This window comes from Suricata suricatta, chromosome 6 (genome assembly GCF_006229205.1).
Source record: "Suricata suricatta isolate VVHF042 chromosome 6, meerkat_22Aug2017_6uvM2_HiC, whole genome shotgun sequence".
NCBI classification, from domain to species: Eukaryota; Metazoa; Chordata; class Mammalia; order Carnivora; family Herpestidae; genus Suricata; species Suricata suricatta.
This window is the reverse complement of record NC_043705.1, coordinates 83819712-83845026: the sequence shown is the minus strand read 5'-3', so window position 1 is coordinate 83845026 and position 25315 is coordinate 83819712. Positions and strand designations below refer to the sequence as shown.

The 25315-nt window shown below is 41.3% G+C and overlaps 2 protein-coding genes across 12 annotated transcripts in view; one reads left to right on the top strand and one right to left on the bottom strand.

Annotated features, from left to right (window-relative positions):
* MCC (MCC regulator of WNT signaling pathway) overlaps positions 1–8684 on the top strand; it is a 257976-nt gene extending 249292 nt beyond the window's left edge. The window contains exons 16-17 of the mRNA XM_029942717.1: positions 4518–4640; positions 6156–8684. Coding sequence (XP_029798577.1) covers positions 4518–4640; positions 6156–6336 — 304 coding nt within the window. The 3' untranslated portion in view covers positions 6337–8684. The remainder of the gene's footprint in view (positions 1–4517; positions 4641–6155) is intronic.
* Positions 1734–25315, bottom strand: part of DCP2 (decapping mRNA 2) — a 52527-nt gene continuing 28945 nt past the window's right edge. Inside the window, exons 9-15 of one of the 11 annotated variants that reach the window (XR_003910099.1) lie at positions 23409–23519; positions 21948–21999; positions 18441–19661; positions 11962–12045; positions 6318–10896; positions 4575–4623; positions 1734–2002 (exon numbers count right to left, since the gene is read on the bottom strand). Coding sequence is in view for 2 of the 11 variants with exons in the window: in XM_029942719.1 (XP_029798579.1) it covers positions 19498–19661; positions 21948–21999; positions 23409–23519 (327 nt within the window). In the remaining 9 variants the exon portion in view is untranslated. Of the gene's footprint in view, positions 10897–11961; positions 12046–16423; positions 19662–21947; positions 22000–23408; positions 23520–25315 lie in introns of those variants that run through there. The other 10 variants (XR_003910097.1, XR_003910100.1, XR_003910096.1 and 7 more) reach the window with 10 other exon arrangements.

Genomic DNA, 25315 nt, shown 5'->3' with positions numbered 1-25315 from the left:
ACCAGCAATTACTGAGAATTGCAGGCCGTGTGGCTGCGTGGCCGCGGCTCCCCGCGGTTTGGTGTGATTACAGCCCGTGCAGGTCTCCCGGCGGCCTCACAGCACAGCCTCTTGGCCTGCTGTGGCCCTCCTGGCGCGCCACCACGGTCGGGGTTTGTGATTACAGTCCGGGTACAGCGTACCCCCTGCCTGATGGCTGGGGAGCCCCTCCCTGCCCTCCCCTCCCCCAGGGCACTGCGGCCTCTCTGGACCCCGCATGTGCCGCCACTTAAGGGTGCTCATGTTGAAAAACACCCGCCCCTGGCTGTGTGGTGAGTGAGGTTCACAGGACTCTCGGGGAGCAGCAAGGACCACCGTTTTGGGTGGAATGGGAGGCCCTGCAAGCACATTTTGGTCGCGTGGGCTTCCACAGTGACACTGTTACCCCAGACCGACTTTACACCTGCTGGGAGGAGGCGCGTGTTCCTGAGTCAAGAACCAGGAAGAAGGCAGGAATGACGTTGTTCGGGGCGCTCCGGAAAACACCGTATTGGAGGGGCAGAGGGAGCCTGTTGTGTTTAATGTTTACTTAACTGTATGGAGCCAAGAAAATTTGAACTAGAAACTAGAAGGAACAGGACATGAATGATTGAAGTTCCAAAGTGACTGGGATAAGAACTTCCAGAAGCTGAGGAAAGCTGTAGATTTGAGGAAAGTGTGCCCCTGCAAGTCTGTTGCATTTAGATCCAGAACTTTCCAAGACCACTAAAAGTGCATCATGCACCTGGTGAAGAACACTTTGCCTTACCGGTTTCCTAAATTTGCTTGGTAGTTAGAATCACCCCAAACCTGATACAGAATCCAAGGTGACCCCTGGTACTGTGTTGCAAGCACGTGCTCTGGTCCCCTGGTGACAGAACACAAGTCACAAATGCCAGCCACGTGGGCAACTTAAACTTTTTTAGTAACCACATTTAAAACTAAAAAAAAAAAAAAAAAAAACCAAAAGATGAAAATAATAGCATGTTTACCTCAGTATATCCAAAATATCAACATATAATCAATACTTGTTCATTTTGTTTAAATGTTTATTTTTAAGAAAGAGAGAGAGTACAAGTAGGAGAGGAGCAGAAAGAGAGGGAGACACAATCTGAAACAGGCTCCAGGCTCTGAGCTTTCAACACAGAGCTTGACGTGGGGCTTAAACTCCCGAACTGTGAGATAATGGCCTGCGCCAAAGTTGAATGCCCGATGGACCAAGATACCCAAGGTCCTCAATATTTTTATTTTTTTATTCAGAGACAGAGAATGCATGCATGTGCTCAAGCACGCAAGCGGGGGAGAGACAGAGAGGGAGACAGAGCATCCCAAGCAGGCTCTGTGCTGTCAGCGCAGAGCCCAATGCAGGGCTTGATCCCGTGAACCGCTATGGGATCATGACCTGAGCTGAAATCCAGAGGTGGGTACTTAGCCAACTGAGCCACCCAGGTGCCCCACAATATTTTAAAAGTTGAGCTATTTTACATTCTTTCTTTTCACATCAAGTCTTCAGATTTTGGTGTGTATTTACACTTATAGCACATCTGAGTTCAGACCAGCCATGCTTCAGGTGCTCAGATGGCCATGGTGGCTAGTGCTGCCGTACTGGCATACTAAAGGTGCAGCCAGGGTGCTGGGGTGCAAGAGCACCTGACTCTGGGGGGCTCAGACCAAGTTCAGCCACTCATCACTGACAAAGGCAGAGAGACGAGTGGTAGTGACAAAAGTTGGGAATTTACTTGAGTCACCCCAACACCAGGAAGACCATGGGCTATTGACTTAAATACTGTGCTGAAGATACTTCTAGGTTTATGCCGGGAAAATGTGGGACAGAGGTCAGGGGGTACATGTAAGTGGGCAGGAAAGGTCAGGTCCATCATTATTTGGGGTCAGTCATACAGGGTCTTGCTGGCTCAAGGTAGTCATTGCTTGAGGGAGTAATTTCCATTCCCATCCGGATGCTTTGCCTGCATTTAGGGATAAACTGAAAAGAAAAAATCAGTTAGTGCAGAGTAAGAGCAAAATGGAGGTGAAGTCCTCTTTCATGGTCACCTCGAAGCGGTTTTGTGTTTCAGTCGGTGAGCCACGACTCATACAACAGGTATCTGCCTCAGTCAAATGAAATGAAAAGTAACCCATGGTTTAGGTTTAGGTTTGAAGTTTGGCCTTGTCTTTTTATCAGTAAATAAATCAGCATCCTGCTTCTGTCCTGGAGTCTGCACAAACAGGTGCACTCTCATCTCCTTCCTGAGACCCAGGGAGTTTTTGGAGGCAATTCTCAGCACCCAGTGTGCCGCCCCCTACCCCCCACCCCCAGGGTTGGACAGGGTCTTTGAGAGTCTCTCCTCTGTCTTCCTGGGTACGATCCTCCATTGGAGCCTGCCAGGTCCGGACAAGTTCCCTCCGGTCCCTCAGGGGCCTGGGTACTGGGGCAAAGGAACCCTTTGTTTTGTGGTTAGCCCGGGATTTCCATGCTCTGGGCTGCTGGGGCAGGGGTGTGGATGTAATTGGGGGCGGGAAAGGGTATGGCTCCGGGCAGGTTTTTTGTTTTGAATTTAAGCTCATGGTGACATTTTAAATTCACTTCCAGATTGTTTTTCCATTTACACTGTTCATCAGCTTTAGAATGAAAGATAAAAGAATTGAAACGGTAACAAAATGTAGCCCTAGTAACCGCTTCCCTCCCCATTCTTGATAGCCAGAAGGAAGGGGGAGAAACCTTTCCTGTTCTCAGATTGCCTCAGCTGACAGAGGGCTGCCCTCCGAGACCCTTCTTGCTTCTGCTAGAAAACGGCCCGCTCTCTGGGTTCCAGTAGAAAATCCGACCAGATCTGAGATTTCCTGGTGGCTGCCAGTGCCCCCAAGGTACCTTCCTCAGGAATTCCTCTGCCGGGGCCTGGACTCTGGCTCCCTAAGGGTAGATGGGAGGATTCACCAAGGAATGAGGAGTCATCAGGACTTACGGTTGGTTGTTAGGTTTCCTTTAAAGAGATCTTTCCCCCTCCATCCTCACTCACAAAAGCAAGCCTAGATTTTTGTGATGCAGTTCATTAGTGAGCTTGTCTGAGAGCTTGACTTGCACTTTGAGTGACTGGAGGCAGAAATGTAAAAGATCTGTGAAGAGCCAGCGCCCTCCCTTGCCCTCCTACAGGAAGCGTTACCACTGAGACTGCTTCTCACACACTTCACAAAAAGCATATAAAAAATTATAAAAAAGAAAGCCTTCAGTCACCCCTTCCAGGAGTTACCGGTTGTTGAGTGGTGGGTAGCTCTCTGGTCTGTTATTATCAGCCATTCACACTCAGACTTTTAGTTGTCTTTCCAAAACTGGCTTCCAGTAGAACTCACCCTTCTCACTTGACATTGTATCAGACACCTTTCCATGCCAGCGCACTTTGAGCTGCATCTTTAACAGAAAGGTCAAGGAATATGTTCACTTTTTATTTTGCTACATGCTTCCACTCGTGAGTCCTTTTTAGAGGAATTTCTCCCGTAAATCCTGGTTTCTCATTATGCTCCAAGGAATCAGACACCTTTAGTGAGTTGTTCTGACGCTATTTTAACAACTATTGTCATGGAGAAGCAGTCATCCAGGCATGGTGCTGGGCACCGGGGTACATTAGGGTAAGGTCTTTGCCACCTTAGAGCCCACATGCCAGTGGGGGAGCCTGCTGAGTTTAAACAGATCAGGTTGTGCTGCACATGCAGCTTGGGACTATGTGGTAACACTGTGCCTACAAAAGGGGTACATCTTGAGGGAAGGTCTCATTGTTTCCCTGTCCAGGTCTCATGCTCTTGAGGAAATCACAGGAAGACAGTATGCAGACTGGACACCAGAAACCTGTAACTGAACCCTAAGTCAATTACTCTGAGTTCCTCTAGCAGGAAAGCACCCATGGTACTTGAAGCCTTGGGGGCAGGGGACTGTCAAAATGCAAATCTAATTTAAGTAAAGGGGAACAAGGACCTTTAAAATGAGAATACTGATTTCGACTCCCTCTATCACTACTGCTTTTTGTGTTTCTGCAAAAGTAAGATCATGTTGGTTTCCTCCCAGGGTGGGCCACCCAGACCAGAAGTTTCTGTTCTCACATCAGAGTGGTTCAAGAGATGCTTCAGCACACTTGGAAAAGAGGAGTGTGGGCCCCTGATGAGGTTCTGTGGCCGAGCTGCACTCATAGCGGAGCATTTGGTATTCTCACAGCAAAAACTTCTAGACTGGCTTACTTCCCATAGCTGGAAGGCTACAACCTTGGGCCTTATTCCTCTGTGACACGGAGATCTGAGATCTCTAAAGGGCCCTTCTCATTAAAGAAAGCAGCGCTGAGATGTTCTGGTTCTCCGGGGGAGGGGGGGACTCTTGAGCCCTCTAGTACCCTCCTCTCCATACCTGCCTTTTCACTTTACAAGCTAAACCTTTCTGCCACCACTTGCAGGGAAGAGCCACTGCCCCATCATGTCAAGTTACTCAAGGCATGCTTTGTCTCTTCTGGGTACAGGGAAAAGAAGTTAAAGGCCAGAGTGCAAGAGTTGGTAAGCGCCTTGGAAAGACTCACCAAGAGCAGTGAAATCCGACACCAGCAATCAGCAGAGTTCGTGAATGACCTAAAGAGAGCCAACAGGTAAAACCTCCTGCACTCCCACCCCAGGGAGGGCAGTTCCATAATCACTGGGAACCAGCTCTAGGGAATGGAAAGTCCTCACCTGCCTCCCCCACCCCAGCCCAGCCTGTCTTCCCTAGAGCATCATTTACTCAGTAAAGGCCTGTCCTTGGGCCACGTTTGGGAAATGCAGCACACTGCGGTCCCCTTAACAATCCACACAGTAAAGGTTGAGAAGTCCCACAATGAAAAGATATGCTGGTGTTTAAGCCAGTGTTTTCCAAACAAAATTGGCTACAGAACCTTTATCTGAGCAACATTTATTTTGTATTTATTTAAGTAAACTCTGCCCCTGATGTGGGGCTTGAACTCACAACCCCAGGATCAAGATGCTCACTCTACCAACTGAGCTGGCCAGGCACCTCTTTGAGCAATGTTTAGTATCTGGTGCAACGCTTTATGGAGCACTGCTCTAAGGCAGCAGTCTCAAACTTGAGCTCAGGACCTCTTTATGCTCATAGAAAACAGAAACTCATAAGAATTTTGTTCTCAAATTACTTATGTATTGATAAATCTCACTTTAGAAATTAAAACCGAGACAAAGGTTTATGTTTTCATTCATTTACAGGAAAGAAAATAAAAATAAATTCACATATAATACAATTGGCACTTGGTTAAAAAAATGGTTTACTAGAAGGCAGATAGATTCACACATCCATTTCTACAGGCGATATATTGTTTTGGAATAAATCGGGAACATCTAGCTTCACACAGATGTGTGGTTACGAGGTAAAGGACCCAGAAGGCCTCTCCTGAGGGGCGTTTTGGGGATCTCTGGGAGTCGGTTCTCAGACCACACTTGGAAGACCTATCTGTACATGGAATGGATTGGGGTGCTATTTTGGACCAAAGAGGGTATTAGGACTTACCCAGCCCCGGGGCTCACCCTCTGTTCTCTTCCACCAAACTCTTAGAAGTTCTTCTTAAGAACTTTGTGAACTCTGTAAGTTCACAAAGGATTATTTTGTGTTTGGCTGGCAGCATTAGTTTATGGCCTTGTGCTCCTGACTCCCACCAGCCCAAAGCATAGTAAAGAGAAGTTGTCGGAGCCTCTGCGCCCGCCTCCTAGGTGAGGACACTCAGACTGCAGGGCTTGAGGAACACTCTTGGGTAGCTGACACCTGACCATCTGTTGCAGGCAGCCATGGAACAACAAAAAGATTCAGATACACCATTTGCATTTAAATGATAGATTTCTGGAATTCAGCTGCCTTTTCTGTTGCTGATGTTGGATGTGGCTAGTCTGGGTTGTTGGTTTACACTCCTCCTAACAGATTAGGGAGAAGTCTCTAGCATGGGAAGTAACTACAGTTAAACCAACAGGTGCATAGCCCTGAGTGCAGAACACCGGATCTCAGATTCCTACTTTAGAGGCTGAGTGACCGCTCTGGACCTGGTCACCCAGCAGACAATGAGTACATGTGCGTCTCAACACTACTCAAATGATTCCTCCTTCTTCCCTCTCCTCCCACACAGCAACCTGGTAGCTGCCTATGAGAAAGCAAAGAAGAAGCACCAAAACAAACTGAAGAAGTTGGAATCTCAGATGATGGCCATGGTGGAGAGACATGAGACCCAAGTGAGGATGCTCAAGCAAAGAATAGCTCTGCTGGAGGAGGAGAACTCAAGGCCACACACCAATGAAACTTCACTTTAATCAGCTCCTCTCGTGGAAGCTAAACTCCAGCAGGTCACTGGGAACAGAAGTGCCCCAGGAGACAGAACACCTGGTGGGAGAGTGACAAAAAGGAAGGTTGGCAGGTAGGTCAGCACCTACACAGTGGAGTGCCATGGATTCTGCCCCAGGGGCGAGTGGCCTGGAGTCACCACGTAGACTGTATCCAGAGGATCCCGCCCCTCCCCTTCCGGGCCCACGGACAGCGTGTAAATACCTGCTCTGTGCGCCATGCGCAGCAGGCCTTGCTTCTGCTCTCAGCCCTGGCGGTCACTCTCCCACCTGTTCTGGAGCTTCTGTGTAAGTAGTACCCTCAGCATTTTTTAGAGGACGGTCCGTTCTTCTCCTCTTTTTTGGTAGATAGTGATCTTATCTCTGACATGCCATTTCTCCTCTTCTTCAGGGATATATGCTGACAACACATGGGGTGGAGAGGGGGTATTTCCAGCCTCTAGAACTGATTTGTTTATTGTAACCAGGCTTTGGTGTTCAAGTCCCACGTACCAACCCTGAGACAGACAGTCACTCAGAGGTGCTCTGAAAGGCAGATTACAGGGCGGCGGTGCATAGGTGTTCTTCCAGTCCCAGATACATCTGAAGTTGCAGGTGGAGCAACCCCAGGGCTGTGCCGGACAGCTATGGGAGAATGAGCACTTCTTTCCACCTCTCACTGTGGAGGGAGGGCTGGGAAGGGCACTTTCTTTGGACTCTGGGATTTTCCCTCCCAGTGGAGCCCTATTAAAGCCAAGACTTAGAGCTGAGATAGTCCTGTTGATACATATAAGTGGAACTAAAATTTTACCAGGAGTTTGTTCAAGAGCTGAGGAGCCAAACCGCCGCGCCCCCCCCTGGCACCACCTAATCGCTGTTCTGTATGAATCAGAGCTCATCTACGGGAGGAAAAACACAGCTCTGGAACTGTCTCGATTTCTCTAACGGTAAGAGGAAGGGCATGGAGTAGACTGCATGTGTTGCAGGCTGATTCCACCTACTGAAGAGATGGCTACTGAACCACCAGTCAGACTTCGCTGCTGCTGTTAGGAAGGGCAGCAGGTGAAGGAATGGTTGTTGAGACCTCCTCTGAAGGCCCCAAGAGAAATGGTGCTTAGTATACAGTACTTAGTACTTAAAATAGGTTAAATCTCAAGAAACATGCTGACAGGGATGGGCCAGGACCAAAGTACCTGAATTCTTTCAGGAGGGCCTCCATCTTAAATTCATTATTCCCTATCCTATCTTTCAGTTCTTCTGTAGTTACCCTACACGGACAGATTTTCAAGGACCACTTAACTCTCATTCTGTAGCACCTGAAGATCCCTCAAAGTCTCCTGAGAACTGTACCCGATGCCATAGTTCAGGAAATTTTTTTTATGACCAGGTCACATTAGAGCCCCAGTATCGGTGAACTAGAGGTCTGTTTTCAGACAACCCGATACAAGTTCCTCAAGCCTTCGTGGCAATGGCGAAGGCCACTCCAGCCACCACCTTGGAGGGCAGAGCATTCTTCCCCAAAAGCGCCCCCCCTCCTTTCTCAGGCCAGCAGTGAAGCTGCCCACCTTCAAACAAAACAAAACAAACCAGTAATAGTCTGGAAGGACCAGCCTTTGGCTGCTTTGATCACTGTGAAAGTGTCCACTGGCTTCTGTTTCTGTTATGTGTCTACCATTTAGTCAAAGTTGGATCTTGTAATTTTTTTTAATCAATTTTTATGCTTATGATAAAATTTCATTTTTATCATAAGGAAAATGTTGTGGCTAAAATATATGTGCAAAAAGGGGGGCAGGTTAATGCTATTTTTCCAGTTTTCCTAGGGGAAATGGCTTCCCCTCAGCCAACCGGGATGTCCAAGGTGGGAAACCACTAGTGGCATCAAAACCGTTTTAATTTCGCCAACACTGAAGGGTATAGCTGACATAGGAATAAAATCCTGTCTGCTGACCTCTGTCTGCCATTCTTGGTCCAAGTTAAAAGAGAACTCACTCTTCTGATGTGAGTCATGTAGGGTCCTGTAACTGAGACTTGCGAAGTCTCAGCTCCTCCATTATAAGCCCCAGTATCAGCCTGCCTGGGCTCCTTTTGAGTTTATACTTCAACATCATACTTTTAAATATGTGGTGACTAGGTCAAAACTATTTCTCCAGAAAACTGTTACTTTTATAAAAATGTATGGAATAAAAAGGCAGTTAGTTGATTTCCTTTCCTTGTATTTTTCAAATACTCCCCAAGACAAGATCCTGGTTGAAGGTGTTCGAAGAGGTACTGGTTTATGCTAATTGTGGAGCCCACTAAAATCACCTTGATTAAAAGTAAAAAACTGCAGGTGCCTGAAACCTTTTCATAACCTGAGTTTTTCTTTCTAAATAGAAGCTAGTTTATTAATGTCTCCATAAAAGGTAAACAATGAAACAGATTTAACTTGTAGGAGTCTTTAGACTTTCATGTTTTTTTGTTTTCCAGTTTCCTCAGTGGCTACTCCTTTTAGGCAACAATGATCTCTGTTCAGAGTTCAGTCTCTGGGTCTCAGAAAAACAGGCATGGGAAGAAACAGACCCTTTGGGGTGTATTTCCCATTGCCAAATTCAGGCACAAATCAGGCAAAAGAGACCAGTCTGTGGCTGGAGTGGCATCGATCTGAGGGCCCGCCCACTGATCTGACCTTCCGCCAAAGCCCGTCTCCACCAGCTGCCAGAGCTCTGATGGATTTGCAGGTGGGAAGATTCCTCTCTGAGATGTACCAGAAGTTATTTATGATTAAGTACCTCATGTGATCAGACAGGTGGGATTTCTCACGCCCTTCCTCCCACTCAGGCCCTAGCCCCAGAGGCACATACTAGATGTTTCATCGTTGCCAATACTGGTATTAATGGTTTCATATTCACTCTATTCTGCAAGCATGTCCGGTTCCTGAAGTGCACATATCCATGTTGCCTGAAACTGGAATGTTAGGTTAATTTTTTATTAAGTGCCAGTTAAACATAACTGCTTAATTCTCCTTGGAGATGCATGCACCTGTTGCTAAGTCCTCCTCTGAGCCTGCATCAATACTTTTTACAGGGATCTCAGAGAACTTGAATTAGAGCCTTGACATTCTATTGCTCCAGAAAGGCAGTTCCAGTTAAAGCCAATGCGATTTTTCCTTAAAAAGTGTTACGATGAGGCTAGTAAGGATTCTACTGCTCTAAGAAAAGCTTGAAACTATTTGAAAATCTCCTAGTTCCCACCTGCATATGGATCTAATTACATTATCACCCGATAGTTTCAGCTCATCTGGACTGAACTGTCACTGGCATGAATTTAAGAACCTCCATAGTTATCATGTTCATGTTTTGAGTAAAGTAATGAGAAGAGACATCAGGACTACAGGAAATGCCCACAGCTTTTATTACCGACTTACGGATATCCTTGAAGCCATGTGCAAATGCCTACCTGGGAGTTATCTCTCATCCATGAAACTGCAGAAAGTGCAAAGATCACGTTCACTAAGTTTACAGCTGTACCTAAATTTCTGGATGCAGCAGAGACCAAAAGGGAAAGAATGACCCGATGAGGGAAATTTCTGTACCGAATTTAGTCAGTCATAGGGCTGCCAAGGCGTTTTGGGAGGGAAAGGAGCAGAGGGTAACTTGAGCTTTTTTCTGAAACAACAGCTTTGTATAACAACAGAATTTTTAAAGAACTCTCCCCAAAAAATCATACAGCAAATATTTTTCAATTTATCCAGTCCAATGACCTATTTGACAAGAAATGGTACTATTGTCACCTTTCACTGAGGCTTGCAAACTCTACCTGCTGCACACACAGTTCTTCCTGAAGTCCATCCAAATCCTGTTCTGGTTCGCTGAAACCTGTGTTCATGTCAGCCAGGCTCAAGTTCCCGATTTCACACACTTGAAGTCACTTTCTAATTAATTACATGTGATTCACTAGGAGATACATGCCTTAGGCTGCCAAGCATGGACTTCTCAGAATTGGAACCAGAACTATTAATTAATGTAATGCTGGCTGCTGCCACCATATCATCACTGAGCACTCCGTGGCTATTAAAATATAAACAAGTGGAAAAGGCTATAAGCTGAAAAGCAGCTGTACATGCATTCTTATTTTACCAATTCCTGGACAGAGGAAGACAGTTTCACAAAGACCATGGGTGCATTTTTGATTGATATTTGACAAATTCTCTTATCACACTGCATCTTAGATCTTGCATGTGACCAAGAAATCATTGCCCAGGAACAGCAACTGCTACTGAAAAACCAGCCCCCTAACAGTACTTGATTTTTCCTTAGTCAAGGTTGCTACAGCTCCCCCACTAGTCGTCTGAAAAGCCAGCGCAGCAGAAGCAAGCAAGCCATCTACAGAACTCTCACCCCCATTCCCACAGGAGACCTGCCTTTAGTTAGTTCTTGCTGTACCGTTCGCTCTGGCACTTTGTGCACATCACGTCCGCGTGGAAAACGTCCTGTAGAACTCCGAGGATTCACGGAGCATGCTCCCGTCAGGACTGCCAAGCCAGAGCCCCTGAGAATCTGCTTCTGTTTGAACCTAATGCAAAGATCATGAAATATGTTCACTTTTCTATTTCTAATCAGTTTCTTGACGTAGTATCAAGACTTATTTACTTTGCATGAGATTTCAGTTTCCTATTTGAAAATGTGCTACTTTTTAGACCACCTGAATTAGAAAAACCTGCTTGAATGTACTGTGTTATTAAAGCACATGTGACTAAGTTTGCATTTGTCAGTATTGTTCTACTGTTTGTACTGAAAGTCTCATTTTAAAGTTGCCACTTAACACTGTACTATACCTTGTAATTTTTTAGATTCTTCACTTGTATGCTTTAAATGTTTCCAGATGCCTTTAGTTTTAGCTGCTGTAAAATAGCTACTCTGTGTTATTTGATATAGAATTGTTTTAAAAAAAAAACTCCATTTATTTATACAGAGACATTTATAATATTTTACAAACATTCTTATATTCTGAATAAATATTTCTAATTCCATGATGTACTTTAACTGTGTTCGTTAAAGGGTAAGGCTGTCCTTCAGCAATACTGTTTAAAGTTTGTTTAGAGAGAGAGCCGATGGGAGTGGGGGAGACGACGAGAGAGAACCCCAAGCAGGCTCCACCGCACTGTCAGTGAACAGCCTCACATGGGGCTCAAACTAACGAAATCGTGAGTTGAGCTGAAACCAAGAGTCAGACACCGTCCGAGTCACCCAGATACCCCTCCTTCTGCAATACTGTTTAGCATCAAACCTATGATGCTTCATATTAAATCGAAAGCCCTGGTGAGAGCAGGACTAGAAAATACTATATTAACTCAAAACAGCCAAAGAAACCTCATTTATCACCAATTTCTATTTAGCTGCCTTTTAAAACTTGGTATGAATGGGAAGTTATCTATTGAAAGACCTTTTTCCATTTTTAAATATCAGGGCAACAGAATATAATCAAGAATTGGAAGTGCAAGGAAGTCACAGAGGAATACGAGAAAGGATGGTAAGCAGCTTTGCAACAGGTCTGTTAGAGAAACACTTGTCCTGCAGTGTGGTCAGCTCTAAGTATGAAAGCTCGGTGCCCCTCTGAAAAATTTTAAATCAAAATTACCATACAGCTGAGGTCTCTATGGAGAAGAAGGTCTCTCTCTGAAGATCCAAGGATTGTCAAGCATTCTATCTGGAAAGCCTGGTTCTAGAACACATGTATAGAACTGTAATTCTGCTTTAAAGCAATAACCAAACTGTTGAGATGGAGAATACCTACCAGTTCTTTATTTTCACTTTTGCAGACACACTCTACCCTTTAATATTTCTTCTCCTCATGTAAGCATGTCTTTGTCTCACACATATTTTGGCTGGGTCTCTTTGGACCAATAAAAAATGACAACAAGTAACAGTAGCAGAAACCAGGTTAAGGTAGTAATTAAAACTGCTGGAGCAGCAAAATTTATTGATATTGCACTACAAATAGTCTAAATGTAACACGATAATATTTTTACAGAAAGCCAATACTTGAACAATCAACTGTAAAAATGTTTTAAAATACAAAGGAAACTTCCCTTCAAATTGTATTCTGTAAGATAAAAGGTTTTTAATTTCTAAACTGCTGTCATTTACATCAAAAAGCTTTCAAAAAAGTAACAAGACATAGGTCTTTGTTCATTTTTTCAGTGGACAGTACAGCTGGCATTGCTAGTCGACTTTATCTGGCAAACATTTAAACTCACTGGAAATTCTTAATTTATAATAGCCATACCCAAAACAAGTGAAAATCAGTCCTCATCCTTTCATTAACACAGAGGGAAAAACACCAAGCTACTGTTTAGCCAGAATGTAATAAATCCAGAAACACAAATCCACTCTAAAGGTCTCAATTTGTAGAACATAAACACCACAGGTGTTTTGGGATTTCTTTTCTGCTCTGTTTGAGAATTAACCAAAATAAGCACCAAGAACTTCATTACTACCATAAACAGAATTACTCCAATGGTTTACTTATAGTCTCTTTCCAAACATTAAAACGCCCTAGAAGGTAAAGTAATAAAATGCTGTGATACTTAAGGCAAAAATTAAATGTTAAATAATTTCATATAAGATAAAAATTACTGAATAGTTTATAAACCCAGTTATCACATTTACTCTAAAGTCCAGTTTGTTCTCTCAATATCCTATTTAATGAGACCATTTCAATTTTTTTCTCCTAGGTTTTATAGGTCCCACATAAAATTTAACATGACTCAGCATATATATCTTCACCTTTTGCACACTAACCCCTATTCCCAAGAAAACTGCTTTAAGACTACACATCTTCCATGAACATTACCTAGTCTCCACAGTATAGAAGACATTTCAAAGCCTTGTTTTAGAAATACGGTTTAAAGAAAAAAATTCTTACCCCTTTCCCATCCAAACTAAACTGCATGTCCTTATTTTGATTAGATGAAAGATAATCTTATATAAGAATATTTCACGTTAGTTAATACATGAACTATAATTCCATTGGAACATTTTATTCTGAAATAAGATTGTTTTCATTAAAGCCAACAGGTAAAATTTTTAATCTGAACTGTGTCAATACTTACCAAAGACGATTTTTATAAGGTATTAAGCTAATACATTTCAAAAGCAATCAAAAGAAAATGTGTATGTGTATATATAGTCTGTGTGTATTTAACATACACAAATATATATACACAAAATAGTTGAGTTTATTTTCCTTCCCTATTACTGAAGGAAGAGTTTGTAAGAAAATGGAAAATCAGTTAGCTGTCTCCTGTCCTAACTTTGAAGTGAAATATGAGCAAAAAAGTAAAACTAAAGACTCCAATCTTCAGACACATATATTTGAAAACAAACAGTACTCGTATGACATCCAAACACAAACCTATGGTGAACAGAGACTGCAGTGCCCTAGAGTAGTAGTGAAACGCACAAAAAACTCTCGTAGATACACCTTTTGTGCTTCTCTATCAGTGCAAGTGATCCTTACAGGACATGAAGAGCGCCAGTCCACTGCTACTCATTAACCTCTAACTGAACCACTGAGGAATAGTTACTACCTTGCTAAACTGTATTCTGTTGAAAACCTTTGCTTTCATTTGCTGCCATCCATAGTTGATCCTAAAGTATCACAAAAGAATAATAAGACAAATATTTTACAAAGAACTAATTTCTTAAAGCTTGAGAAATGACTAACAATGGTAGATTTGTGCCCAAAATGTTTCAACTGTAGGAGCTATAGATGTTTTAGAATTTCAACTAATTAAAAGCAGCTTAAATTGTTGCACTCTACCTCAGAAAGTCCACAACCTAAGACTGTTAACTACATACCACTCAAGGACTAAGGGCTGGCAGAACACTGCCCATTTCACCCAAGATCCACAGAGTTTTCTTTGTTCCCAAATCTAACAGACAAGCTACATGCATTGGGAGACAGACCCAAAACAGCACAGGTGTCCATAGCCTGCCTGATTATGGCCCAACGGTCGAGTGAGATCATCAGGAGAGCAAGTATGATCGCTGCATGTAAATTCCCACAGTGGCAGATTTACCACAAGGATGTAGCAAGAATAATTTTTCTATAGAAGGGACAAGATACAAAGGAGAGGTGGGGTGGGGACTCCATGGCCTCTTCCTGGCCAGTCACACCAAGATAAAGAATTAAATAGGTCTTCAAATGGCATTCAACAGACAGAAGCCAAGAACCAAAACAACACTCAAACCCCTGCAAGAGCCCTCCCACCAAAAAAAGCAGCACATACATATGTTCTGGGCCTTAGTCTTCTACTGGACGAAAAAAGTCTACTAAGAGGAGGGCTGATACAGGACAAAGTTACAAACTAATAAGGCAACCGATTTCTGCATCCAATCCCTTTCTCCCAAGCACCCTTGGCCAGTATGACACAGCTAATGTAAGCACTCTGTCATGGTTGGTTATTTTCAGACTGTGCTTTCACGCTGTTACTAGAGCTAGACCATCCCCTCTGCTAACCACCGAAGACACAAGACAAACAGACTCTCATTACTAGTGATTTCATTAATCTGGAGACCCAGAGTAAAGATTTAATTATAATCATCTCTCAAAATAAAACTTCCATACTTTACCATAGCTTTTTTATTTACATTTCTTTGTACATTACATTAAAGTCTGAGCAACTGACCTGCTGGCAGCCAGCCCTTCAAGTCCACTCCCCTTGTATGAGAGGTAGCTTTATTCTTTCCCTTAGCTTTAGATTACTGTTTCAATAATAAATGCGGTTTGTCACAAGAAAACTAGACGGAAAGGAATGAATCACCATACAGGACAAATGCATAGCTACCATACGAAGTGACTAGGACACATGCCTGACCATGGCTGTCAGTGCTCTGAGTCACATTCCTTTAAGAAAGTAGAGCACTTCAGCGCGGCTGGAGTGGTAAATTATCGGCACAGGAAGGACTAGACTCCCAAATACTGGTCTTTGAAATGAGAAAAATTACTTAAGATTTCACTGGATTGCTTGGCAACCATATAAAATAACTTTACCCAGAGCTAGAAAACGCCTGGTAATGGCCATATAAATTAGACACTGCTTGGCCTAGGCAAAGATTATGTTTCTAGCCTAATACAACAGATAGCATTCAAGAATTGATTTATCTTCTAAAATTTCTTCCTATCACTCTTTGCCCAACAGCTATCTCCCCCTCCCACCCTAACCCCGGGCACTTTTGTTCTATAAGAATGCTCTATCCTGGAACTTGAAAGTGCAATCCAGAACTCTATTTTGCAAGCACGGGACAGCGTCTTTACTGCCTATTTGCAATCTGCCATCTTTATGACACAGGAGTATAAACCTCAAGAGAAACTCCATTCTAGGTAGAAAAAAGTTGCTGAGAAAGCTCATCACGATCTCATTTTTAGAGTTTTCAGCAACTATACAAATGCACTTAAAGATCTTAGGACAGAACATAAAATGAAGAACTAGCCAGGCTTTATCAAACTATCAGAAATAAGGTTTAACAAAACTGTACTTTTACTAACACTTGTTTACCCAGAGATAGGTACTTAAAGGAAAAGGATATTGACACCTTCAGACAAAGTAAGTCTTGCTTATCATTAATCTGAAGTTACAACAATACATACGAGCCCCTTCCCCAGGCCATAATATAATCCGAGTCAAAATCACTAAGTAACACTTACTTTTCTTCAATCAGAAATATGTTAATGAATTTGACCTTGTAACTATGATTAATATGCAAAGAAAACACTGCCTCAGAGAATACAGAGACACAATAGATGTCAATCAAAACAAAATCTCTGAACAGGCAGAGGGAAGTACTGGTACAAAAATAAAAAGCCACAATATATTATCATAATAAGAAAAGTAATTTGGCAGTCTAATTTTTATACAGACTTTGCTCCTTACTGTTCAAGTTAACTCCTGTTGGAAACCACATGCGGGTAGGGGGGGGAATTAAGAAATGAAATGTTTTTAATGCATATATGCACTTAGACCTGAACTTTTCTAAAGACCACCGTAATATGTTGTTTTATAATAAAATTTAAATTTAATTCCTGTGGAAAGATGCCATTCACTTAGATTTCATTTTTTTATTTGATATTTCATAAAACTACTAAAGCCTTAAAAGACAAAGTACTAACCCAATCTTATGGCATATAATTACTTTTGCTGTATTTTGCTATACATCTTCATTATCTGCACTTATTAATTGATATATAATAGAAAAATAAGGATATCCAAAGCTCAAAGCAGCAAGCAGTGACCACAAATCCTTTGACAGCACAGGAGATTTGTCTTTATATATTAACATGAAAATCCAACTTAAGTTTTAAACCTCTTCAAATTTCCTACATGCTAAGGGTTCCATTTAGTTTATGTCTCAGGAGAGTGTCACTGGTTGAAATCTTAAAACCACTCATTTGTTATTTAACAAAAACTTGTGAAAGCATGTAAACTATACCCTATCTTTTGGATAACAATGGTTAAGTACAAAAAACTTCACTTAACATGTTACAAATCATCATAGTTATACATAAAAGCACCTACAAAATTAAAAAAAAAAAGATTCACAGTGCACTGAACCTTGGAACATGTAAGGTTAGAACATAAGATTTAAAAAGTGGACTCAAAGACCTACTTTTCTCTCAAAGACATAAAACATAATGAAGCCAACACAACGACTCTTCGCCTCTAGCTTCTTAAAATGCAGCACACAGAAGTAAATTATTGCATATGCAGCAAACTGCTTTATCACTTGACTTCTTCAAACCATGCTAAAACTTCTCAGAGGAGAAATCCAGTTCTGTGCTAAGCATGGCCTTTCTCAAGGTAACCTGAACACTGAGAAACACACAGGTTCAAGGGAATAAGTATAGCAGATGTACATAAAACAAGTACACCCAACTTATACATTTTCTGCATAGTTAAGTCACATCACACACATCTTTTTTTTTATCTCAAACTGTCAACAGAGCTAAAAGCCTCAAGTTACCAAAATCCCATCCCAACAATACCCTTATTCTGTTCCACAGTGCATTAAATGAAGCAGCACAACAGCAATTAACATTTAACCATCGTTAAACTGCTGTAATTGACAAGAGAGAATTTGTTGGTTCTTAAAAAGGCTCAACACACCTTTAGAGAACATACTTCTGGTAACTAATTTTAATCTCTTTTGCTTTCGTATTTAGAGCTGAAAAACCCAACTCCAGGCACCAGAAAAACTGACCAAAATAAAAATATTAACAACAACAACACACACACACACACACACACACACACACACACACACACACACAGTCACTAAAATTGTATGGTTTCCAGATGACAATAAGCGAGTGAAAAGGATTTACCTGCCAGGCAAACTAAGTTTTCACTTAGCTTTAACAATTTAACAGAAATCTGGAATGCTGGGACCAACTATAAATATGGCTCAAGGAGACCCAAGCAAAGCAGCTGTATTTCTGGGAAGAATAGTAAGAGTTTCCAAAGCAGTCATATAATGCATTTTTAAAAAGGTCACAGAAGGATTCACAAGTTTATCACATTAAAAGATGCAGGATTATGAATAACCTAACTTTAAACACACTGTTGTAACTGAATTCTCCTGCTTAGCACCAAGAGGGTGACACTTTTATTAATAAATAGAATTTTTCTCCTTTAAAATCAAGCCATTTAAAAGCTAAAGCAAAGAAATACCAAGTGAATTCCTTACAATAGTACTTCTTCTCAAAGTCCCACTGGGTTAACTAGAACCCCTATTAAATAGGCTATCTATACAGAATAAAGATTTCTATAATAAAATTTACAAGCAGAGAAATATTTTGTGGATACCACATGTAAAAAAAGATTTTTAAAACCCACATGACAGATGCACACGCACACATATGCTCACACACCACCCCCGAAAAGAAATGCCTTCAGTGAGGTCAGAGGCAGCCCAAACACTAAAGCCCCCTTGAAAGCCCTGGTGATTGTCCTCAATTAGAATGGAAATCCTTCTTAAAATGGGCACTGCCACCCTTATTTAGATCTAAGAATCCTGAAGGAGCAAAATCTAGTCCCAGGAGTGAGTTATGAATGTTACCTCCATGTTCTGATCCTCCCCTGGTGAAACAGTCAGCTGTACTTGTGTGAACTGTGTGCCCCTTCCCTTCGTGCTCCATCGTCCAGGGGCTTCAGCATGCTCCTAAGAGCATGTCCGTTTCTGCTACTGCTGTAAATTGAACCTAATACATCAGTTTCCAGAGATAACATCGAGATGCAATGTAAAACTCAATGTCAGTATTCCATTCATATTTACACAGCTACAATAGAGAATAAATTTTCACAGAACAAAACCATTGTACAATACTCAAGGGCTGACGGCAGGACAGCAGAGATAAGACCACAGCAGCTGCCAGGCCCTGGCCTCCCTGCTCCCCGGCAGGTTCACTGACGGCAACGCCAAGTCAGAGTGGTGTCCACTCCCCACCCAACCAACTCAGTCCCTCTCCAGGCCATGGACTTTGTCCCTTAATGAAGTGCTAAGAGGTCATTTTTAACATGAACATTATTACATAGTAGATGCTAGCTCTAAAAATAACCTTTCAACAAATCTCCAAGCAGAGGAGGATTAGAGAACATAAGTGTTTAGAAGCAGAGAAACGCACAAAATGCCACGAAAGCAGATGACCTGCAATCTTGACTTCTGTGACATTTTCAGCTCTTGCATTCATTTAGTATTTGTGAATTTTAAGTTTCTTTTAAAAATGTCAATATAAGGAAACTCTTATTGCAATCACAGTCATGAATACATGGAGCATTCCCATTAGATTGGCTACTTGATGATGATTCAAATACTATTTTCTTAACCAGAACATGAAATAAAAACCACAATCACACAGAAAAAAATGCTCTCATAAAACGCAACTTAAATTCGTTAGCCAAAACACTGAAAAGGTACATCTGTATAAAAGGTTATAACTGCATTTACAGTGCAAACTCATGTTTCTTTCTACTCTCTTTCGCACAGAGAACAATATCTTCAGAAACATCATTGCCTCCCTGCATTTCTTTAAAACACCTGAGAAAGGTAAGGCTCAATGAGACACCCACTCAAATGCAAGTCTGATCCTGGGACTTCCACAACACATCTGCTGCTATCAAAGGTCCAAGATTTTCATGATAGCATTATGGTCAAACTTAAAACTCAAAAAGGCTCTGGATGAAAAGGGGAACTTGCAATGACCATTACATGCCACAGACTGTCCCTCCGCATGTTCTAGCAACTGGTCTTCGCCAGAGCAAGGCAAGTCACATACAGCATCTGTTTAAAAAAAATAAACAAACTCAGTAACTTGGCAGGAATTCAGATACTGCCCTCCCCATCTTTTGTTATAAACGAATTCACATACAGTGTATATTTTTCTCCTCACACTCAAAATCTAATATAAGCAGAACCACCAAGATACTTTCCCTTCCCTGAACTGGGGCTCAGCTGATTTTCTTATCTATTACTATTTATTTCCACACATTAATTCACAATCTGAATCTCAGCTTTGTTTTTAAGTGTTCCTTTTTTGTTGTTGTTTTTGTTCATGTTTATTTCGTTTTGAGAGAAAAAGAGACAGTGTGAGCAGGGGAGGAGTAGACAGAGAGGGAAACGCAGTATCTAAAGCAGGCTCCAGGCTGGGAGCTGTCAGCACAGAGCCTGACACAGGGCTCGAACCCACAAACCACAAGATCATGACCTGAGCCAATTCAGATGCTTAACTGACGGAGCCACCAAGGCGCCCCTCAGCTTTTAAGACGCTTAATGTTCACATGCTCTCAAAAACGGGCATACTTTTATCTATCTCCTATATTTGTTTTTTGTGCCAACATAAAAGGAACTTGCTGACAAAGATCAAAATGTAATAAGCCCTGTAAAGATTACAAATGTAATATAAGATTTAGAGTCCAATTCGAGAAAACTAAAGGCATAGCCTACCAAATCTTCAGGAAATACATTAACCTAAAGAAAAATCCAAACTTTCAAAATCATGGTACAACAAAACTCCCAACTTATCAGGGTTTCTTTCTTTGTTTTCTTAAGGTAGAAAAGAGACTTGACCATGAAAGTAGATTTGGAACAGACATCAAGAGACTGAGGCAGAAAGTAAATCTCAAATGAGGTTTCCCAGGACAAAAATCTTTTTATACTTCCTTTTCAAAATAACTCCAATTTTATATATCCACACCATGCCCAATTAAGCTGGGCATATGAAATTAGAGTATACCTCCTTTTAATGCCTTCTTCCTGAATATAAGGCTTTTTAAAGATATTGTGAAGTAACTGACTCCTGAACTTATGTTAATTAAACTATCGGCCTCTCATGTCCCCAGCACCAACGTGGGCAGAAAAATCCTATTTAGGTACTTTTACCCCCATAACTTATATATACACCAAACTACTGACAGTTCCTACTACTTCATAGTTAACTTTCCAAAAGAGGATTAAAGCATCTCTTAAAGTAGTGTTTATCTTGCTCAAATCATAAATACTGCAAAAAAATATGATTATAATGCTTCTTAATTCATAGGATTTCTATATGAAAACCTTAAATTTAAACGGTGAATAGGGGCACCTCGGTGGCTCAGTTGGTTGAGCATCCGACTCTTGGTTGTGGCTCAGGGCATAATCTCACAGTTCGTGGGTTCTGCGCTGACAGCCTGGTGTCTGCTTCCGATTCTGTGTCCCCCGCTCTCCCTCCTTCCCCCGCTTGTGTGGTCTGTCTCTCAAAAATAAACATTAAAATGCCCATCTATTGCAGAGGGATTTCAAATAATTCAAAACAGCACATATGAAAAAACAGTCTAGAGGAGCCTGGGTGGCTCAGCTGGTTAAGCATCCAACTCAGTTTCAGCTCAAGTCATGATCACAGGGTTGTGAGATCAAGCCCTGCATCAGGCTCTGCGCTGAGCATGGAGCCTGCTTGGGATTCTCTCCCTCTATCTGTCCCCGGCCCACACACGTGCGCACGCTCGCTCATGCATGCTCTCTCTTTCTCAAAACAAAAAACCAAAAAAGCAACAGTCTACTGTACTTCCAATTCTATTAAATCAGCATTACCAAAGAGCTTTCTACATTTACCACCATTACTTTCCAAATCAGATCACACGCCTACTGTTTACAACTGAGGATGTTACTTTAATAAAAGCTATCCACAGGTACCACTTTAAAAAGATGCTCATTACCTCCAAAAAGTGGGAAATATTCTCCTTCTGAAGTTAGTGCTCCTCTTACACATGTGTGAGAAGGAAGTCTCCTCACTTCTACGACACTAGATTCTATCCCCTCTAATTAGTATTTACTTATATATTCATGCATAGCACAGTCTGACATTCACACACACAGCACACTGAAAGGGAAAACTGTTTCATCCTGATCATTTAAGTACATTTTAGTCAGTTTCCTATTTTAGAGAACGTGACCACACGCCTGAAGTCTCCACAGAACACATGGGATTCTTCCTGCTCATCTATCATAGTCCATCACACTCTCAACTAAAATCAAGGTTAGGCCAAAACCATAGCAAATCCCATTAGAGATTTTAAAAAGAAAATGACTTGCCTGTTTCGAAATTATCCTGAAGTTTTCGTGGATGAAGTTTCTTTTCACATTTCTATTAAGAAAAAAACAAAACATACCCTCCACAGTCATTTCACTTAATATAAGTGAGGAGGTGCATCATCAAATTTCTCAGGAAGAACACTAACCCAGAAATATAATTACTATTCATAGTCTTGCACTTCTATTTTTATTTACTTTAAGCCTAAAACTTTTTTTAATTGACTACATGCAAAATTTGAAAACACCAGGAAAAGAAAATTATTAACTTTGTCAATCCTGAGAATTACTATTAACATTTCAGTGTATTTTTCTAGCTTTTTCTCTATGAAGATACTGTAAATCCTCCTATAATTACTACAAATTAAGTGCATTCAGTACATAAGACTATTCTAGAACCTACTTTTAAAACGTAATATACTGTGAACATATTCTTTTTTGAATAAATAGAAATCCATACCATTATCATTGACAATACATGGCAGTCTATTGCACAGATCTAGGATTTGCATTTAATATTATATGCTTGGATATTCAGATGATTTCCAAGTTTTCATTATAAAAAAGAGAAACAGGTTGAGCATTCTTTAAAATTTTTTCTAGGGAAACATTTTAAGAATCTCTTCCAGCTTGCCACACAGCCAGACTACTCTCTAGAAGGTTACACCAACTGTTTTGTTTTTTTTAAGTGTTCTCCACACACTCAACAATACACAAATGGCTCTCTTTTCATCTGTGCCAATCAGACAGGAAAAAAGTATGACAGTAAAAGGCAAGTAGTCTAAAAGTAAACTGAGCTTTAACATCTTTGCCTGTGAAATTAAATCACCAGAAGTAAAAAGCACCTAGGAATTCAGACAAAAACACTTTTCGCTAAAACTTAAAACTATTATCACCCACTACTAAAGAAAGAAAAGTAGGTGAAACTATAAGAAAATTTAACAGATAAATACCAGGACTTACAGAAAAGATAAGCAAGGAGACCCATTAGTCATGAATTACTATCTGGAGCATAATGTTCACAATTACTTGTCTTCAGGCCTAGTCTAAAGGCTATGGCACTGGCTGCATTTTATTTTTAATTTTCTAATTCTATCAACTTACAAAAGAAAAAAAAAACACTGATATTCTTCACAATTATTAACTTTATTGAAATACAGACTCTATTTAGAAAAATACAAACCGAAAGATAACTGAGGACTTGCTCTTTCTAGAAGGCAGGGTTGACTACACATTGTTTTCATAGTACTAAATAATGTTTAAATACCTACATAAAAAATAAAGAACAGATGTGCAGCTGAATCAATGTTAGAAACCTGTAACTGAGAGTAGCCAGTTTTTAATTGAGCAAATAATGTACAATTGCACTCCGCAAAAATCCTGTCAATATATTAATTCAATGTGCCTTGCTCTACTCCTAAAAAGAGTGGACTGCCTTCTTAGCATTAGAACTGTAAGTCTTACCATCAAGGGATTCTGCTGCTTGGCTGGCTGGCAGTGGACTCCGTTTGTTCTTTTCTTTTGATTAGATGAGTCCTGATACTGTTTTCTGCCATTTCCCCTGATACTTTGATTCTGTATTCCCAATGAGAAGAAATAAAATATAAACCTACAGTATAATGTAATAGGACAAAAGAATATACCAAGTATATGTAAAAAAAAATTTATATATGTATACACACACACACACACACACACACACACACACACACACACATCTGTGTTTATTGGCTGGTTGAGTAAGAGTTGAGCGAAGTCCTCCCCCCAAATCTTCCTAAAACACTGGGGAACCATACCACATCAATATTTTCTTATAGAAAACAGTGCTTCACAAAGCCAAGATTCCTCTAAAGGCATGAAAAGGCAAATACAAGGTCCCTAGCAATTTTGCCGTATCCCATTTCTATTTACAGAAAATATTTACAATGCAGGAGTTAAAAAATAAAGAATGGGAGGAAGAGGAACAAGTTTGAAAACCTCAAGCAACCATCAAGAAAGAAGCCTCTCTAGGGATGCCTGGGTGGCTGAGTAAGGTGAGTGTCCAACTTCGCCTTAGGCCACGATCTCACAGTTCACGAGTTTGAGTCCTGCATCAGGATCGCTGCTGTCGGCACAGAGCGTGCTTCGGATCCCCTATCCCTCTCTTTCTCGGCCCCTCCTCGACTCAGACTCTCTCTCAAAAGTAAACATTTAAATCCAATCTGACAATTTTTGTTTGCCTTTAAAGAGAAAAAACAAAGCCAACCTCTCTATGAGGAAAATACTTAGGTACACAGGCCACAGTTCTTAGAACAAGAAATATGTAGCAGACATGGAGAACTATTACCCTAAAATCTGCTTTCAATTATTAATAAACAAAAAAACATTTTTAAATTAATAATCTCTTTTACACAAAATAAAGATTGGTGGGGTGCCTGGGGGGGCTCAGCTGGTTAACCATCAGACTCGGATTTCAGCTCAGGTCACGATCTCACAGCTGTGAGACTGAGCCCCGTGCTTTTAAAAAAAAAAAAAAAAAGCTCAAAACAAAGATTGGTGGGTTTTTTTTTTCTTTTTTAAATAGAGAGAGTCCATGGGAGCAAAGCAGAAGGAGAGATTTTTTTTTAATTTATTCATTTATTTAAAAAGAGAATGCGCGCGCGCGCGCGCGCGCGCACACACACACACACACACACACACACACACACACACACACACACGGCAGAGAGAAAGGGAGAGAAAGAATCCAAAGGAGACTCTGCACTTCCACATAGAGCCTGACATGGGGCTCAAACCCACAAACCATGAGATTATGACCTAAGCTGAAACTAAGAGTCAGATGCAACTGAGCCACCCAGGTGCCCCAAGACTGGTATTCTTAACATTTAGGCCATTATCCATAAATTTAAACTTAACGCCTAAACAATCAGTAGATGACATCTTGCAATTGTATTGCTTTAACATGAGTTAATTTTCTTTTTTTAATTTTTTTTCCCATAATATTTTATTGTCAAATTGTTTTCCATACAACACCCAGTGCTCTTCCCCTTAAGTGCCCTCCACCATCACCACCACCTCTTTTCCCCCCTCCCCCTTCCCCCTCAACCCTCAGTTCATTCTCAGCATTCAGTGGTCTCTCAAGTTTTGCATCCCTCTCTCTCCCCAACTCTCTGTCCCTCCTCCGTTCCCCCTGGTTCTCCATTAGGTCTCTCTTGTTTTCCTGCTAGACCTATGAGTGCAAATATATGGTTTCTGTCCTTCTCTGCCTGGCTTACTTCACTCAGCATGACACCCTCAAGGTCCATCCACTTTCCTACGAAGGGCCATATGTCATTCCCTCTCATTGCCATGTAGTACTCCATCGTGAATATATACCACATCTTCTTGATCCA